This window comes from Astatotilapia calliptera, chromosome 16 (genome assembly GCF_964374335.1).
Source record: "Astatotilapia calliptera chromosome 16, fAstCal68.1, whole genome shotgun sequence".
NCBI classification, from domain to species: Eukaryota; Metazoa; Chordata; class Actinopteri; order Cichliformes; family Cichlidae; genus Astatotilapia; species Astatotilapia calliptera.
In genome coordinates, this window is record NC_137437.1 from 19,040,361 (window position 1) to 19,059,709 (window position 19,349).

Genomic DNA, 19,349 nt, shown 5'->3' on the forward strand with positions numbered 1-19,349 from the left:
TGTTTCCTGTGTTTTACTGCATTTTTCTTTGCCCACAAAATTGTAGACAGAAAGGAGGAAGAATATTTTTCTGCCTACACTGAATTAGATGCCCGTTCCAATTCAAAACTAAATGCTCAGTTGCCTTTCCCATGCACCAGATGCCGTTTTGTTTATGGCTTAAGTATATGTGGTGTTTTACCAGAAGCCCGTAAAAATTTAACTCAACAAACTTAAATAGCACTGGTCACAGCTCCTAGTCGGATCACCTATCAACATGGTTGCCTCAACTTGACGTAAAGCACTGTCACACCGGTAGTCAGGGGTGAATCATTCACAAGACCTTATCCAAACAGTGTATTTTACCTATTTTCTGCATCCCAAGTAATTTAAACTGTTGACAGTTGGGTACCCATGTTCTTGTAATTGTAGGTTTTTCAAGGCTGTGGTCAGCCAAAACCCGCAGGAATCACTAGGTCTGCTCGTGGTGTTTCGGATGTGTTCAACGCCCGCTTCAGGCCCTACAGCCCAGAGGAGAGGCCTACCACTGCAACTGGCACAAGCCTAGACAGACTGGTAAGAAGACAAAAGCCAATGCTTTCTGTTTTCAGACAAGACACTGCTTCAGTGTAAACATCATTTATCTTTTTGACTTGACACTGTTGATTAAAGCTGGTGATTTGCCATGGTAAGCCCCCGGAGCCGGAAATTAATTCTTTGTACTTGTCCTCCATTCAGACCTTTCTATCGATTTGTGTTTGTTAACGAATCAACAGCTTTACCCAAAGACGGCATGGGAAGGTGTGATGTACTGCATTCACTGCCCTTCTCATCCCCGTGCACTTGGCAAACAGAGAAGGGGAAGAAGGGAGATGGATAGATTTTTGTGAGGCTGACCATATCAATTCCTTCTTGAAGGCGCACCTTTATTTTCTGTCAGATAATCTGTATGTTTGTTCAATAGGATCTTGATACATGAATTTCCATCTCAAAGAACCTTGAGACCTAAAATGCTGCATCGGGGTAAAGGTTAACATGGGGGTGGCAGTCCAATTTGGCTGAGAGACAGCTCTGATTGTGTATTACTCATGCAGCATTACTTCCTTTTACCCTTCCTCTCTTATACCTGGCCTTTCGCATTGAATCTTTTCAAAATGTTTCCGCTATGCTTGTAATATTTAACCTTGAAAAGGAGAAAATTATTCAGTCTGTTTTGGTGAATGGCAGCCTCATTTCTCATAGTTTTTAAAACCTGCCACATCGAATGTCTTAGTTCTCTGTGTGAGGTTAATAATAGGTTATTTAGTTAATGGGTACATAATTTGAAAAGCAGCCTTTTTTTGCCATCTGGCTCTTGAAATCCCACAACAACAAATGAGCTATTTGTTTTATTCAGTCCTAATTATGTTTTTGCACTTTATCTAATTCATTCTCGATGCATTTTTGATGTCTTATATACAGCAGTTGGCTTTTAAGCGTTATATGTCCGTCAGTGATTTCTCCCACCTACGCTGAATTAATTAAGACTTTCTGTTTCCCTGCCTTTATGCTGCAAACCAGAGGATTGTTTGGAATGCGATGCAACACAGTGTAAGGTTCAACATTTTATACTTATGTTTTTGCTGGGACCGTTATCTTGCACTGTTTTATGCATTAACTGCAAGGAGAAATTGTGGTTTTTTTTTTTATTGTGTGGATGGGGATGCACACACACTCCTCTAATGCTGTATTCAAAGCATTAGAGATTTCTAGCAAGCAAGCATTGGGACTTGTAAATCCCAGTGGTATGCAGCACTTGGTGTGCTAAGTGTCATACTCTCATTTTCATCTCCCAAGGGATTCAATGTCAAATACTCTCATTAAAATGTTTCCTGTGATTTATAAGGTGCTCTAATGCAAAACTCTTCGAAGCTTGATAATGTGGTATATCGTGGCATCAGAAGTGTCAGCTGTTAAGCACAGCGTTTTACAGTTGAGTGGCTAACACCGCAGGGATTGTTGAACACATGCCACGGTGTTCTCAGCTAGTCAAGATGCCTCTCCAAGATCCAACACAAACGTTCATCAACCGCCGCATCTATTCGAGACACATCCTAGTCCAAAACTCTCATTTCTGTAGCTAATAGAGTCAACTCCACAAGGATCCCAACCAGTCAGCAAATGACCTGCTCCGTCACAGCTGACAGAAGGGAGAGCTGTGAAGTCTTGGTGGGGGAGTGTTACGAGCAGCAGCAGCTATAATGGTACAGTGATACGGGGGCACCAGACTGCTCCCGAATAACTAGGCAATAAGCCTCCTTAGAGCTTCTCGCAAAATGGAGCTCAGTGGCAAGGGCTTATTTTTTGACATACTATTACTAAACCAGTTTACATGAGCAGAAAATTCTATTATCAACATGCTTGAGGAATCCATGCTGATCTGGCCACAGAATGCTGCAAATTGTGGGTTTTCTATAATAGGCTGTACCATGTGATGTTTGGCTTATGAAAAATAAAGAAAGATTCTTGACTTATCTTTTAGTTTTGTCCAACTCATGTCCACTGTTCCAGTTCAAAATCAAAACTATACTTGCCACAGATATGTGTGGCTGGGTGAGGTGGGGGCGCTACCTCACGAGTTAGAGTAGCTCATCGGGAACTTGGTGGTTCGATCTCTCGTTGCTCCAGTCTGCCAACTGAACTCGCAATGCACTCACTGGAGTATGAATGTGTATGACTGTTAGATAGAAAGAATGTAAGTCTAGAAAATAGTGCTTGTGGGTGAATAAGATATGTTGTATAAAGCGTTGTATTAAGTTTTATATATATATATATAAATAAATAAATAAATAAATAAAGGAACCAGTCAATTTACCATATGTTTGCTGTTGGTATCCTCCGATTCAAATGTGCATAATATGAAATATGCCTACTGAGCTATATTGACTCATACTGTGCAATAAAATGCTGGTCAGATTTTCGTGGCAACTTGAGGGAACCAAAACAAGCCCTCAAATTAACTCTGACATTTTCAATATTATTGTGAATTTGTTAACAAACACTTCGAGCAGATATCGAGCAACATTTGCATAATTCAACCAATTTGATGGGCATATCCTGTCCTTTTAGCTTTATTTTAGATCTCCACTAATTCCCAGTTGGGAATAGCTGTCTCTTTACCACATAGCTGCTTCAGTCAGTTGTTTAAGGAGACTTTGTCTGCCTCGTGCTTGATGCTGACCAGACAGACAATGTTTTCACTAAAAACACTAAAAATTCATCTATAAAGGCGTGGGCTATAACCCAAGTAATTCAAGATCATTCTTTTTAACTTGTGTTGGTCTGCTTTCCATTTTAAAATAGATGAGGAATTTCGAGTTATGTCTGGAATGCGATGCTTCTTGAGACTGAGAATTATGTCTTCATTTGGTATATACTCAAGAACATCATATCAGTATACTCCTTTTTCCATGTTTTGTCATCACTGTAGTACTCCTAATCTGGTTTTAGACATCCAGGTTCCAAAATGATCCAAAGAAATGTATTTTAATCTGCCCAACCTAGAATGTGATGCCATTATTCATCAGGCTTATTTCATCTTGCAGTTTTTTGTTCTTCCTGGGGTATTGTTTGTTCTTGGACACCAGACATATATATTGAGCGGTCAGCTGTGCAGTCTGATCTCATAAAATATGAGATTCCTAAAATGTCATTTTAGGAATTATCACTGCAATTTTTTTTCCTTTTGTGTCTTTTCACAGCAGAAGTGACATCCAAACTTTCAGTTTTTTCATGTGTCATTTCATCTCACAAAATAAAATGCAAAAACCTTAAAATGCACAGACATGAAGTCAGGAGCTATTTATACATAATCCCATTTTAAACTAAAACATTCTCTGGAAAGATCCTTGTGTGAAGTTTTGCTTCAGTTTTTCAATGCTGTGTTGCACAAAAAGCAAGCAAAAGACAGCCACTGCACCTACTGCTGTTAGTAGAATGGCTCTCTTTTGTATCCATATACCCTTATGTTCAGAAGCCTATTGATGCTGTTGTGATCTTTCCCATCTTTAGTCTTGTGAATCTGTTTGGTTTTGGCAAAACATTGATAGACAATTTGGAAAACATGAAGCAAGAGAAATGCTGGACAAATAACAAGTGGAAGCAAATTCACATACAGAATCAAAGTGTGTTGATGCAGTTCACTTATTTACAGTACAATGGGGGAAAAATCTATAATAATACCTGGCTGTATATTAAATATCAGGATCTGATTGAAGTCTAGAACTTTCAGAAACAGAAGGTAAAAGCAGTAAAGTCCTTGCATCTCAAGGAAGGAAAAAATGAGTTGTGGTGTCCATGAGCTCTAGACCTTCATTCAAGTATTACTAACAGTCCTTATCTTTAAAATTGTCTTTGTTCAATTACTTTTGAGCATTTAAAAATTTCAGAAGATTTATAAAAAATGTTGCAATAAGGATTAAAGTCTGCTCTTAAATGACATCTTGATTGGTGGATTTGAAATCTACTGAGGAGGTGTGCATAAGCAAAGCTACAAATATTGTGTCATTGTCCAAAGGTATTTGGACAATGACACAATATTGACACAATATACTTTTGATACCTGATTTAGTGTGCAGTGGTGTACCTTGGACGAGTGAATGTGTTTTAGATGTCTCATTCATCTGCTGTGAAGTCCTGCATTTTACCTCCAGCTGTCAAACCTCTAACTGTGTAAAACTGGTTGTTAGCATCCAGCCAGTAATCTAATGTTGGCAAGCGAGACCATGTGAAAAAAAATTGTCCTAAAATGCACGAGTGGATCTGTGACAAAGTGTTTGTTTATTTGTACATTTCTACCTCCTGAGAAGTCTGATGATTCTGTCAAAGTTCTGCAGTTGAGGTAACAGCCTATAACCGTAACCGCCTGCAGGTATATGTTACAGTACTCCTGGTTTGTTAGATATGTGTCACTGCTGAGGTTAGGTATAATACATTTATAAATATATGTAAATAGTTAATTCTGAAAACTTGACTGAACACATAGTACAAAAGTTAAACAAAGTCCATTGAACTTAAGTTACCAGGACTTCTTTATAGCCTCTTTTCCACTAATATCTGCTCGATTTGACTCAGCTCGACTCGACTCTACTTGGTATTATTATTTTCCATTACAGTTGAGAATCATGGGTCATTATAGCAACACAGCAAAAAGTCCTGTGACGTCATTTTTATGTGACACAAATACAACACAGGCGATGGTAAACTAGCTGTTCAGTCTGTGGCTTTTTGTCACTCTCGGGGACCGCAGTGTTGGTTTTTGTGCAGCCATTTTCCTCATCGTCAGGTTTCAGAAAAGGAAAAGGTCTGATTTTTGTGAAGGAGTCGCTCTCATGACTCATCGAGTGATGACTGGCCAGTCAGATACGAAAAAAGTACCTTGTACCAGGCACTGCTACCTAATGGAAAACACTAAAAATCACATCGAGTTGAGTAGGTTCTAGTGCAAATGGATTTATGAAAATCAACTGTCCAGTAGTGTTTATGAAATAATCTCTTACCCTACACTGTATGCTGTAATGCTGCAGTGCTGTACCAAAATACGTTTGTATCACAGTACAACTTTTCCTCACTGAAAGTTTGGTCACAATTCTCTTCACATCAAAGCAAGAAAAGAAAAAGAATACACAAGCACAAACGTCAAACGATAGCAGCCTTCTGTAGCTTGGTAGAGTTGTAAAGCACTTTGGTCTTACTCCAAGATTTTTACAGTATGTGCTGTATATATAAACTGAAACTGCTGCCTTGTTTTTACCTTAGTGCTTAGTGGTGTAAAGGTACAGCTAGCAGCTGTCTCCTGCCATCATTACTGTGGCTGCGTTTATGTGTTCATCTCGCAGCAGGGACATGACTGGGTACCCTGCGAGAACACATCTTTGTTGTCCCACACACTGTTCTCGTTTACATTCTGGCACGAGATAATTACCCACGACAGTGACACTGCTCAGCCCAGTGAAAGTTGACAGCAGTTTAAAGTGTCCTTTGATAACAACTTCTTGTTTAGATTCACTGCTAAGTTTGCAAGTCAAAGAATGAGGAAGGGATGGCAGGGAGTGCTTGTGTTCATTTCTTCTGTTGCCTATAGAGGAGCCTGGAGGAGCAGGCCCACCTCCAGCTCAATGAGCCATGACTGTTTAATTGCCTGACATTCTGTCAGAGCACACACCCTCAAAGCTCGGAGAGAAATGGAGATTTTAAAGTCAAAAGAGGGGATAAAGGCACAACACACTGTCAGGCTCAGAGGTGCATTAAAGATAAGAAGCGGAGCTTTTAATTTGACATTTGTAACAAGTTTTTGTGCAGTTCAATTTAGTGTAGTTTTATAGGTCCTTTTTTGTCCCCTTGTGTAATGCATGGTTCGCAATTTATATGTATGGCAATATAGCACAACAGTGAGTGCAGGGCACAAACAAGGCTAGACTGTGGAAAGAGCCAGTAGGGAACACTAAAAAATAAAATAAAGCCTTTGATCCATGAGTTTGTGCACATAGTACTGGACCCTCTTTTTGCATAGGTTTCAGAAGATGTTTTGGAAATATTAGAGATTATATTTTTATATTAAAAAAATTAATCCATGCACATAATGACTGATTATTAATAAATTAAATAATTTGGCAAAAGAAGTCCTCCCCCTCCTTCCCATCCTGGAATTTGTTGAATTTTAAAAACACAAACATCATTTACTTGGTTTATTTACCACAACTCTGAGATTTGTTTGAGCTGGTTCATTTCACATTAGACAAGGGTATTTTGCCACAAGAATCTTACAAACGGAAAGTAAATCGCAGAGTAACAACAGACAGAAAAAAGGGGGGAACAAAATACCCTGTTCTGAACTTGAGCGCTCCCTATTTTGCATTACAAATGGCACTTGTAAAATCATGCCTCCACCAATATGTTTGTTTCTTCAACATTCCTTAATATTCAAAATCAGCAATTACTTTTTTGTTTTTTCCCCTGCACACAAACAAAATCGCTTGATGAGTGCACACGTCAAATGGAAAAGCTATAATTGTAAATAAATTATAGCTCCTCTTTTTCTTTCCTCTTTTTCCACCGCTGCATAGAGCAAATGTTTTTGAAAGCCAAAGTCAACAATCAACTGCGGCAGGTGACCCGATGACCGAGTGGTTAGGGAACATAGCACTTGGGCAGCAACACCGCAAGCTATGAGCCTGTGGTTCTGCGAAAATATACTTGTCAGAACTCCTGCATAAGTTGTATAATGGTTTCACTGTGATTAGCTGAAATCTCCAAACTAAATTCCCCAAAAGCTTGGTTAAATGTAAAAAGTGTAAAAACAGATTGCAATGATTTGGAAATCTCACAAGCCCATATTATAGAAAACATGTCACATTTAAAAAGGCATTTTGCTTTTTCATGAAAACGGCTAACTCGTGTGTTATCGTTTGAAGTGATGGCTGCAACATATCTAACATAATTGGGATGGAGGTAGCAAAAGGTAGGAAAGCTAAACAGCTGGAGGAGGTCAGTAACATGATTGGTTATAAAAAGAGCATCTCAGAGAAGCAGTTTACCAATCTGCAAAAAAAAAAAAAAAAAAAACAGGCTCCACAAAGTGTCAAACAAATTCAGAATAATGTTCGATAAAATAAAATTGTTGAGACTGACTCCCGGGTAATTATAATGTGCTTTGAGAGGATCATCCTAAACTACTGTTCTGGACAGTCATCGGTCCACCTATGCGGGGAGCTCTGTCTCACCTGCAGCATATTAACGGATGTTGATGATGCTATTCGTTGACTTCAGCTCTGCGTTTAATACAGTAATCACAGATGAACTAGCACTGAAGCTTCACAGCCTGGTTACTATTCACTGTGCTGTTGGATCAAGGACTTTCTCTCCAACAAGCCTCAGGTAGTGAGAATAGAGGACAGTACATCATCCACACTGGCCCTGATTACAGGTGCACAGCAGAGTTGTGCACTCAGCCCAGACCTCTTGGCACTATTGACTACACTGCCACCCACTCTACAAATAACTTTGTGAGTTTTGCAGACACCACCATTGTACTGGGTCTCATATCAGATGATGATGAGGCTCATTACGGAGAGGATGTCCAAACAACCTGGTCCTGAACACCAGCATGACCAGAAGACTCATTGTGGGGTGACTGCAAGGGGTCGACAACACATAACATGCTCCCCTCCTTGTACACGGGGAGGAGGTAGAATAGATAAACAACCTTATGTTCGTGGGCATTCACATCACAGCTTGAATACATGTCACCTGGTAAAGAAGGTCCAGCAAAGGCTGCTTTTCCTCAGGAGCCATAAATGGGATGGGCTCCCCTTGAGCCTGCTGCAAACTTCTGCAGAACCACAGCAGAAAGCATCCTCTGTCTCAGTATGTCAGTATAGTATGGCAGCTGCACGAAACAAGACAGAAAGCACTTGGCTTGGGCAGTGAGAACAGCACAGGGGATTGTGGGAAATCCTCTCACAGACATGGACTCAGTGTATGCTGACCGTGTCCAAAAGAAGGCCAGCTGCATTGCTGCAGACCCCACCCACCCAAGTAATAAACTGTTTGCCTTTTGGAAGAAGGTATAGGACCATAAAAACAAGAACCAACAGACTGAGGAACAGCTTCTTTCCCGGAGCTCTGAACTCTATCACCCCACCCTACCACGCATACAGACACACATACACACCTCACGCTTTAAAGGGCCGATACATGTGCTAGACACTTTGTAACGCCAACGCCACATTATAATTGTTTCCCTATTGTGTATATTTGTTCATTGTCATTCTCTGTCTTTTTAATCGTGTCTGGTTATAAGCTAATTACCACACAGAATTTTGTTATGTGACTGCATAATGACAGTAAACAATCTGAAAATTCTGTCCTCTAGAGTATGTAATTTCATCAAAAGATTCAGGGAATTGGGAGAAATCTCTGTGTTCAAAAGGGAAGGCTGAAAATCAATATCATGGCCATGACCTTTGGGCCCTCAGGCATCACTGCATTAAAACCGGGAGTGATTCTATTGTGGAAATCTCAGCATGGGCTTAGGAACACTTCCAGTAATCACTGTCTGTGAACTCAGTTAACTGTGCCATCCACATTCGCAGTGCTGAAAGATTTAAAGAGGTTTTTCAGCAGCATATACTCTTATATAGTTTTCTAGGGAAGACCCTGCATATTTCAGCAAGACAAACTAAGACTAAACTACGTAGTATTTACTGCATCTATTACAAAAGTCTGAGCAATGAACTGGTCTGTCTGCAGTCCAGATCTTTGACCAGTTTAAAAACATTTGGTGGACCATGAAATGGAAAAATATGGCAAACACAACCCAGAACTGTTGAGCAGCTGGAATCCTATATTAGACAAGAGTGGGACAACATTCCTATCCCAGAAGTCCAAACACTTGTCTCCTCACTTCCCAGATGTTTACAGACTGTTGTTAAAACAAGAGGGGATGATACACAGTGGTCCACATTGGCCCTGTACCAACTTCTTTTAGACATTTACCATCAAATTCAAAATTGCAGTTTTTTAATGGTGAATTGTCTTAATGCAGTCCTTTATGTTTATGACATGTTTTTCTATGGCCTATAGTGAAATAAATATGTATTTATGAGACATGCAAATCTTTGCATTGTATTTACGTTTTACACAGCATCCCAACTTAGCATTTATACACTAGGATTTCTTGTTATTTCTGGATTAATACAACCACTGAAACCAATCTATCTGATCAGTGTTAAGTGATAGGACAACAAGGGCTACTTGGATGTGAAAAAAATGACTCTTTTCTGTGAAAGGCTTTAAATTTTTTACATCTATGAAAGTTGTATAATGCTGATTGCCTTTCAGACTAACTATGTTTTTAAAATCATATCCGGTTCATACATGTCTTAATAAACTTAAGTTTCACACCTTAAATTTAAGGTGAGCACCCATAAACATTGAAATGGCATGATTCACTAAGAGGTCTAGGTCCGGGTCCCCCCCTGTCCTCCATGAACCTGAAAGATAGGAGGGAACTATGACAAATAATCATTCTGCACAGTGAAGGTCAAACATTCCAGTGAAATGACAGTAAGCAACACACTGCCCTCACTCCAGCGTTAGTTTGTTTCTTTTTTGTCCCCTGTGCTTTACAGTAGGTGGGAGGACATCAAGTTAAAAATTCTTCTAAATTCTTGGTTAGGTCTCCCAAAAAGAAAAGATGGTAGCACGGTGGATCGATGGCTGTCTAGAAGGTTTTGCACTTGTGATTTTGTTTACTTTAGATGTTTAAGTTTCCTCCCGCTAAAGCATGCAGGTCAATAAATAGCTATTAGGTGTGACAGTGTGATTGTCTCTGTTTGTTGACTGTGTGACAAGTGATCTGTCTGGGCTCTTCTTTGTGCATTTAGCAAAATGCACGGGCTGTATCCCTGCATGATTTGAATTAGGAGCATATGAGGAATGTGAATGACTGAATAAAAAATTCAAAAGGCAGCTGTTCAGCTAGATTCTGATGATTTGTCTGAACTGCCAACTTGCATACTAAATCTCTTTTATGTGAAGTGGAAATGGTGATTTAGCTTTTTTTTTTTGCTTTCATATGTAGACAAATGATCAGTTAGTACATGAATAACTTGGAAAGCAAAACTGTGTATTCATGTGCATGATCTTTGTTCTTTGCATTCCTTACCATGTTCAGCGGCAAACACTGAGTAACATACATGTGTGGTTTGTGAAGTCACTTGACAGGGAAATAAAAAAACATAACCACTCCTTTTAAAAAAATCTTGACCCTAGCATTATATTTCTGCCATCCAGGGATATGACAAGCCACTGAAACATTCTTGTTTTGGATACAGCCTAATGGAAGTAAAGTGGGCCTATCCACAGCTCCTTTCTCTGAGTTGTTTTATTTACTGACTCTTACCAAAACCATGCAATTATGTAGATTCCACAGATTCTAGCATAACTGATACTTTCTCTGAGACCACACAAAAATAAATAGTCTGGCAGTGCATATGTGGCATGATACTTCAGGACACTGTTTGACCATAAACGCAACGATTTTCTAGGCAAGGGGTGGCACTCATGCATGAATGTTTGAGTGCTTAAATTAAAGCCCACCAAAAACTATAGCTTGTAAATCCAAGTCACCACATCGGCACCGCCTGACACAGATTTGGTCTAACAAACTGTGACGCTCATTATGTGAAAATGTGCTTCATTAGTGACTCCTTGATGGCTGTTTTGGAAGACCACCTTAACAAGTTCACAAGTTCCTTTTTCCAACTAATTACCTGTACAGTTGACAGTTGCTGTGCGGTGGTGGCTGTTTGTTTAGAAAACAAAGGAGCAAACCAAAAAGAACCAAAGCAGACAACATGTCAAGTCGACTCTTTCTTCATAAAACAGCTGTGTTTACAGTTGGTAAGCTAAAAGAGGATGTAACTTTCATTTAGAAGCATGGGACTCTGGTTAGCTTACAAAGTGTAAACATGTGGAGTTGCACGGCGTGGACATATTCTAAAATTTACGATGGGCAGAAACCTTTAGAGCCACTGGTAGATGTGCATTGCACTGTATGCTGTGCATGTGCTTTAAGAAACTTTTTTTTTACTTATATGGTAAAACCACAGTCCTAAAAAGTACATTTTTAAGCTTGGTATTAGTTGTCAAAGGAGAAAAAAAGCATAGCAGATCCAACCAAACCTGACTAACTTGGGTGGATCTGCTATGAGATCCTGTGATTTATTTTTTTTTTATTCAGTGAAATCTCCTCCCTTTTCCCAGAAAAAACATTTCTGTAGAAGAAAGAGAGAACAATATGTTATTTGCACTTACTGGTCACTTTATTACGTACATATGTTTAACTGCTTCTTAAACCAAATGTCTAATCAGGCAATCACATGTCATCACCTCAGCACATTAAGGTTATAGACATGGACAAGATGACTTGTTGAAGTTTAAACTGAGCATGAGTGGTACTGAGTTGTTGAGAAACTGCTGATCTACTGGGATTTTCCCACCTCTAGAGTTTACAGAGAGATTTGTCCAAAAAGGAGAAAACATCCAGTGCGCAGCAGTTTGGTGGAAATGGTTTGTTGATGCTAGAAGTTAGGGGGAAATGACCAAACTGCTTTGAGATGATGGGAAGGCAACAGCCACTCAAATAACCACTCGTTACAACCAAAGTATGCGTACGAGCATCTCTGAATGCACAATACATCAAAGCGTGAAGCAGATGGATTACAGCAGACCACGCCATGTGGTCTTCTGCTGTTGCTCAAAGGATTGCTGACAAACTAAGGCTGCGTGGACTCGCCAAAATTGTAGAGTAGAAGATTAAGAAAATGTTTCGTGGTCTGATGAGTCTCAACTTCTCTTGCAGCATTTACATGGTAGGGTCAGAATTTGGCATAAAACACATAAAAGCATGGATCCATCCTGCCTTTAATGGTTCTGGCTGGTGGTGCTGTAATGATTTGGGGTATTTTTTCTTAGTGCCTCTTACTAACAGCTGAACATAGTTTCAACGCCAAAGCCTACCTGAGTATTGTTACTAACCATTGTTACTAATATCACAAAGAATGAAGGCAGTTCTGAAAGAAAAAGAGGGCTACAAAAGTAAACAGATTTCAACTCAGAGACTCGGCTGCATTATCTTAATGCTAATGTCGGGGGGGGGGGGAGCAGTGACATTTAGTAGAGCTGTGGGATGACTTTACATTATTTATATTCTTTGTCAATTATGTGAATTTGTTTGTCAGGAGTTGTGAATGTTGAAAAAAAATAATGAAGAAGCTTGTGGCGCCTTCATTGATTTAAAGATGAAGCACTTAGTTTGCCCTCAGTCACTCGGTTGATTCTCAGGCTGACAATATAAATTTGCGTGGGAAGGCAGAGGAATGACACATTGCTGATATCTGGCTTGTGGCACCACTGTGGACATATTTATTCCTTGAAAAGAGCATTTAGTGCTTTTGGATCTATATGAAGGTTTTTTTTTTAACCCAGTCTGTGTGGGTTGTGTTACGTTGTAAATGAGTTTTTCCTCATCCATGGTTTACTCTCGATGCCACATTTTAGGTCAAGATGACACATTTCAGATGACCAGTAACCACAAATCCCAAGTTTAACGACAAGCAACAAGTTTGTTGCTCATAATAGCAAGAATCTGACACTGTTGTGAGTGGGAGTGTGGTTCTGATTGCATGGGGCAAACAATACAGCTTTTGAGGAAAAAAAAGGAAGTTGTTTATGTAAATGTGTAGGAAGTAGAGGCTGCTTTGAGCACATCACCATCACTTCCTATGACTAAATTATATGTAAGATGAGCATACAGAGACATTTCCCATAGTGACACATCTCAATCAGGTTATCAGGCAACTGCAGCTGACAGTAATCCAATGCTTTATGACCTTGATCCTATAGTGATAAAAGAGACATTGCACATGCTGTATCAGGGCAAAAGGTGCAACAACCATAGAATACTTATCATCCATTTGTTACTGTTGTCATTCACAAGGCAACACTAGTAAGGTTGTCAACAGGGTGGAAAGAATAACAATCCTGTGTCTCACTGTCAGCTGGGTTGAACAAAACTTTTAAGCTAAAAATATAAGATGAAGAAGCCGTTTCAGCAGAGGGATTTATTCTTCAAGACAATTTCATAACAATCTTATTGCATACGTAAGTGCCTGTGGGTGTAGGACAAGAGGTATAGATATTTTATTTTGTTTTACTTTCTCCAAAGCCTGAGGTGGTTCAAATTAAATTCCCAAAACGACAAAACTGTGATGTGTATCACAATGTGAGTACGGGGCTTATCAAAGTTCAGAAAAGTACAATTTAGAAGGTTTTTCAGGAGCCGGCTTAAGAGAAAACATAAATAATAAATAATTTGATAAACAAACTCAAAAAATACAAACTCAATTCAGAAAAGATAGATATATAGATATAGATATAGATATATATATATAGATAGATAGATATAGATATGTGTGTAAATGAGAATACAAAATTAGAAGAGCAAAGAAAATCTATACAGAAACTATGCAAACATGATCAGTGCTAGTCCAGTTTGTCCTCTTTTTACCATGCAATACTTAAAAAAATATCAAAAGGACATTTAGAGAAAACGGCTTACAAAAAGCAGCAATTACAGCTAGCAAGATAAAAATACTCTGTCCTGGATTATAGGTATTACGGTATTAAGATACTGCGTTGGCTAAAGCCACAGAGTGCCGCGGTGTTGTATGAGAACATTTTATGTGACAAGAAAATCTCCAGTCAAAATTGTATTTTTTTTATTTGCTTTTTGAGCGTCTTAAAACAGCATGCTGTCCTCTTGTGCAGTCATTCATTTTGATAAATGTGGGACCTGACTCTGTTTGGCTTGCTGGTCATGCCACGATGGCCCAGATGCATCCATCTTTTAAGAGTAAAGGCAAAATATAAATATCAATAAAAAGACATTCAGACCACTTAATAATTTATCATTTTACTAAGCTTTAAATGATATACCGTGATCCTATTTTGTCATATTAGTCTTCATTTTTGAACGTAGATACAGAGAGGAAATGAATACTGGCACAATAAGTTCTCCAAACCTTGTTTTTCACCACCTCTGAGATTTTTGCCGTCCGAAATGCCAAACAAATCCAAATCCCCTGATAATTTGCAGGTCTCAGCAATCCATTATTAACGGCTTGACTTTCTATGAAGTCAATTTTGTGACCATTATATCTCACTATGCTTTTAATATCCCACATATCCTTATTATGGTTTTCTGAGAAAATACACAAAACCAGCATATAAAGGATCCATGTAATGCCTTACATCTGCAATCCAGTTGGATAATTGTTTCAGGGATCTTGGCCAGACGCAAAAGCACAGCTTGTCCACAAGTATATGCTGTATACAAGTAAAAGGTCACATTATGCTCCATTTTCCTGCAGTCTCAAATCGGCCTATATATGGCAAAGATCCAAACATGACCCACCCTCTGGCGTGGAGATGTACAAATTCCATTACATTTGTGGTTTAGCTTACAAAGATCACATACTTTATACTACCAGATGGGTATAAGATAGTTGCAATGATAGATATGTCATGAGTTTCTGCTGTTACAGACAGCTGAATGTTACAGTGGCTGAATCTGCTGTGGAATTTTTTTTGTAGCTGCAAATGAAATTTACGAAACCATAAACGTGGTTTATTAAACGAAGAGAGGCACAGGAAGGGAAGTCAGTAAAAACCGCAGATATTGGAAAATGCATAGTATAATAAAAATGGGCGCATAATAACTGAGCTAAAATCATGTGGGGGGGTTTATATACTTTTTTGGATGTTATCATGCTGATAATCAAATTGCCCCAATAACTCTGTTTTACAGTTCGTCACTTTTTTAAGTTAAAATCAAAGGTCAGCCAGCCGCTATAATGCCAAAACAGTATTTTTTCCACAAACACTGATTTTATTTTATTCCTTCCATACATTGTCCATTTCCCCCCTCATCGACTAATGCTAGTGCCATAAAGGCTCTGCTACATTTCATATGTGTCAATTCATTAATGAGGCGCACTGGCCCCATTACACTGTACGCTGCTTGCATCTCTGGGGAACAGGGGTAGCAGGGGAAAGCAGGCTTGCCAATGATTGCTCTGTTTTCCATAGTGCATAGCTTCCCTTTAATCATCTCCCTTTTTCAAAGTTCGCCTGTCGTAGCCTTGGGCGAGTCACATGCACAAACTCAACGCCGCTTCATCAATATTCTGTCATTTTTTCCTCACCATGGGATCTTTGTGTGATACATTTTGCTCACTATGATAAACCATATTGCCTAACTGTGTAGTTACCATGGGACTGAGCAAATGGTTTGAGGCAAAAAGACTTAAAATGGGCCATGACAGTCCCGTTCAGTGACAGGATGTAAGTACAACATGAGCTACATCAATAAAGTCATTTATAAGGGAAATACTTGATCTTCGTGTGTGTGTGTGTGTGTGTGCTTTATGTGCAGAATCCAGTATACACAAACCTAGATAAGGTTGGGCTTTAACAACACCTGTGTATTGACTTATGACTAATGAAGTCTTCAAATGCCCCTATGATCACAACGGATACCAGCATCATTTTGTAAGACATCCTTTTTTCTGTTGCTATTCACAATTTAATATAATCCACTTTACAAAGTGATCAAATCTGATAAATATAGCCTTAAAAGTCTAAAGATGTTGGTTTGTAATTATGCATCTTACACTTTTATTTTTGGAGACAGGTTTTTTTTCCCACAAGTTTTTCAAGGTACACAGAGATTCACTGTCACATTGAATTAAAGGCATGATGAATTGTTTCCTCTACAACACTTATAAAGTCTGTGTAATGTTGAAAATAAAGTTATGCCTCCAGGGTGCTGCAGAAGCGAGCGCACAAATTCAGTTCAACTTTCAAAACTTAATTTTACAACATAGTAAGACAGCGTGATAGCAAATCTGGTTTGACGCACTTATGCGATTGCATCAATGCAATGTACAGTATTAAATTAAGGCAGACGTTTTAAAATCGGTGTTTCGGCCGCAGTAATAAGTGATAAATATTCATTAGCTTTGTTTATTGCCCCCATATCTTCCCCACAATTTCTGTCAGGTATATAATTAAAATGGATCACACAGCATTTACACTATTGTGTGAATGCCAGGTTGCAAATCGAAACAAATGCAAAATAATAGCCAGATTTGTGTAACAATACAGTTTTACTTTACTTCGTGCATTCGCTCTAAGGAAGCAGCATAGTAACGGCGTGACAGCGCTGTCACCAGGAGACGCGCTGCTCTGGTTGAGGCTTTCTTGGGCTGTTCATGTCAAATCATGTTTTGGAATCCTGCTGTGGCAGATTTCTACCAGGACATAATCAGTTGTAATCAAGTTAAACGAGGAGGAAGTTAAAGAAAGTGCTGCAGCCTGCAGACTGATCCTTAAAAAATGGATTTATCATGAGCACGTGGCATGTAGCCCAGCAGTCTGTGGGGTGGGGTGATGATATGACATCACTCCAATGTCATATCAAGCCACATAGCTTGTAAGTGGTTGTGATGTTTTCTAACCATGATTTGCTTTTGGTGTACCATTTTCATTTGTGTTAGCACTGCAAGATTAACAGCGGAGTGATGTCTTTCTGATCTCATCTATTGTGAAGTCACAAAGGGGAAACATTGTTTGCTTTTGCCCTCTGTTGATGGATATTGATTGGATGAAAACAGCCCACATCTATATGCAGTCTGGTAGTTACCTGCTCCAAGCAACACTGCCAGTCACCTTTGAGGCAAATGTTTCCAGACAAGGACAAAGCAGACACAACGATGTGGAGACAACTGCTACTCGAAACATCATCGCAGAGGTCATTTGCTTGATGTGCTTTAGGCTAACCAATGTTATTTCTACTGAATCATTTTAATAATATGCTAAAAGTACTTTAAAGCCAGATGGCAAGCCTTGGTTGAAAGAATCTGCTGTTTATGAGTTGACTTGAACTGATGAGGAGGATTTTATGACATGTTGGACACCAGACTTAATAGTCATGTCTAGGGAATTATACCCACAGGGATTCAGTCCCCTGTGACTTGACACCATGACGGCTGATTTGTCAACAGCCTTACCACAAGAGACTGCATTAGTTCCTCAGTGTGACTGGGTAAAAAATCTAACTTGATCACAGTTGTGATGAACATGCAAAGTTATTCTTACTGTGGCCTTCCTCCTTGTGAGAAACTATTTGGTCTGTCCTCAAATTGGTCACTGGTCAGGGAAAGAGACTTGTGGCATGGCCAAGGACTTGGTATGAGCAGAACCGACTCCCTGACCCCTGTAATTGAGATGCAGGAAGAATACTGCATTCGTATCAAATGAAAAACTATTTTAACGCAGACAGGAGGAGCAGTTGCCAGGGAAAATAAGTTGATCGAGGAGTTGTCTGCCCCTTGTGGTTTAGTGGGAAGACCTGCTGTCGAGTCTATGATTAGATTGAACGTGCACTAATTTAGTACAGACTTGCAGCAGATGGATGTGTGCCGTGTCAAACAGTGACGACAACCCCAGATATGTGCTTATGAAAAGGACTGGTTGTTAATTAAGCAAGATAGGTGCTTATTACAGAGAGAGAGAGGAAAGGAGATGTACCAGCTGACTGAAAAGCCAGGGGACACACTCTGCACAGGTCAGCTTGGGGAGCACTGCAAATGCAGTGTGTGTGCTGAGAGCAAAAGTTATGTAGTCTGGCCGCATATTTCTTTTTTACCGAAAGGCACATAGCACGTACAGACATCATTCTACGGCCAGATAAGAGCTTAGGGCACTGACATTGTGCCGTCACTGGGAGTGTGACTGCAACTTCAAAGCCAGCGACACGTCAGCTTTTGATCTGAGAATAGGCAAGGGCGTCTGAAAACCACTGGTCAAAGTATAGTTCACTCACATTTCTGTTCTGAGCTGAAAGATGGCACACAGCTGCCACACTGTTAGAGAGCCACGAGAACTTATGATCTGTCTGCCTGCACACTCAGCTGTGTGCACAGAAAAACAGCATGGGTGATAAATATTGTAAGAAAGTGTGTGCAAACACAAAGACTTTAAGCCCGTTAACACCGGAATCTCATATGCTCATATGGCTGATTTTTGGAAATAATTACTCTCTGTAAACATTTCCTCATGTTTGTCCACGTGAGCTTGCCAACAGCTTTTTACAGCGAGTAAACACTGTATCGCATATCCGGGCTGTTTGGGCAGATTTCATTTGAGGTGAAAAAAGCAAGTTTAAAGGTGAGGTTATGTTTGGATCATAGCACGCTAAGCTGTGTGAGCTGTAATACATTACAGGCTACTTTCCATTGCTGTTGCTGAATTTATTTTCTGTGGTTTGGTGCTGTTAAAAAAAAATCTCTGCTTATCTTTTCTTGTGGAAATAAGAGCTATAAAGAGACAAAAAAGAACTGGACAATTAAATAAATGCATGATTAACTGCATTGCACACACACACACACACACAGTGCTCGTTAAAATTCAAAATAATTAAAATGAAAGCTTGGATAAAATGATTCAATACAGAAAGGATAGAGAAGACTGAGCTTATTCTGTGTATCAAAGTCGGAAGACACCAGAGGCTTTACCCACAAATCTCCTTTGAATGGGAGCTCTGTTGTAAGATCACGGGTCAGCTAGGCATGAAAGTTTCACTTACATTTAGAACTAAAGCAAGACAGAAAAAGACCAAAAAGAGTGGGGACCTTGCAGAGTCACAGCGAGTAGGCAGAGAGAGAGAACAACGCAGTGAAGAAATATATGGTTCATGACAGGAAACA

General features: G+C 39.4%; 1 protein-coding gene across 2 annotated transcripts in view; it reads left to right on the plus strand.

Moving 5' to 3' along the window:
- Positions 1–19,349, plus strand: part of LOC113007382 (glypican-6-like) — a 79,043-nt gene that overhangs the window by 52,143 nt on the left and 7,551 nt on the right. Inside the window, exons 6-7 of one of the 2 annotated variants that reach the window (XM_026143876.2) lie at positions 412–555; positions 1,540–1,569. In XM_026143876.2, coding sequence (XP_025999661.1) covers positions 412–555; positions 1,540–1,569 — 174 coding nt within the window. The remainder of the gene's footprint in view (positions 1–411; positions 556–1,539; positions 1,570–19,349) is intronic. The other variant, XM_026143877.2, reaches the window with a different exon arrangement.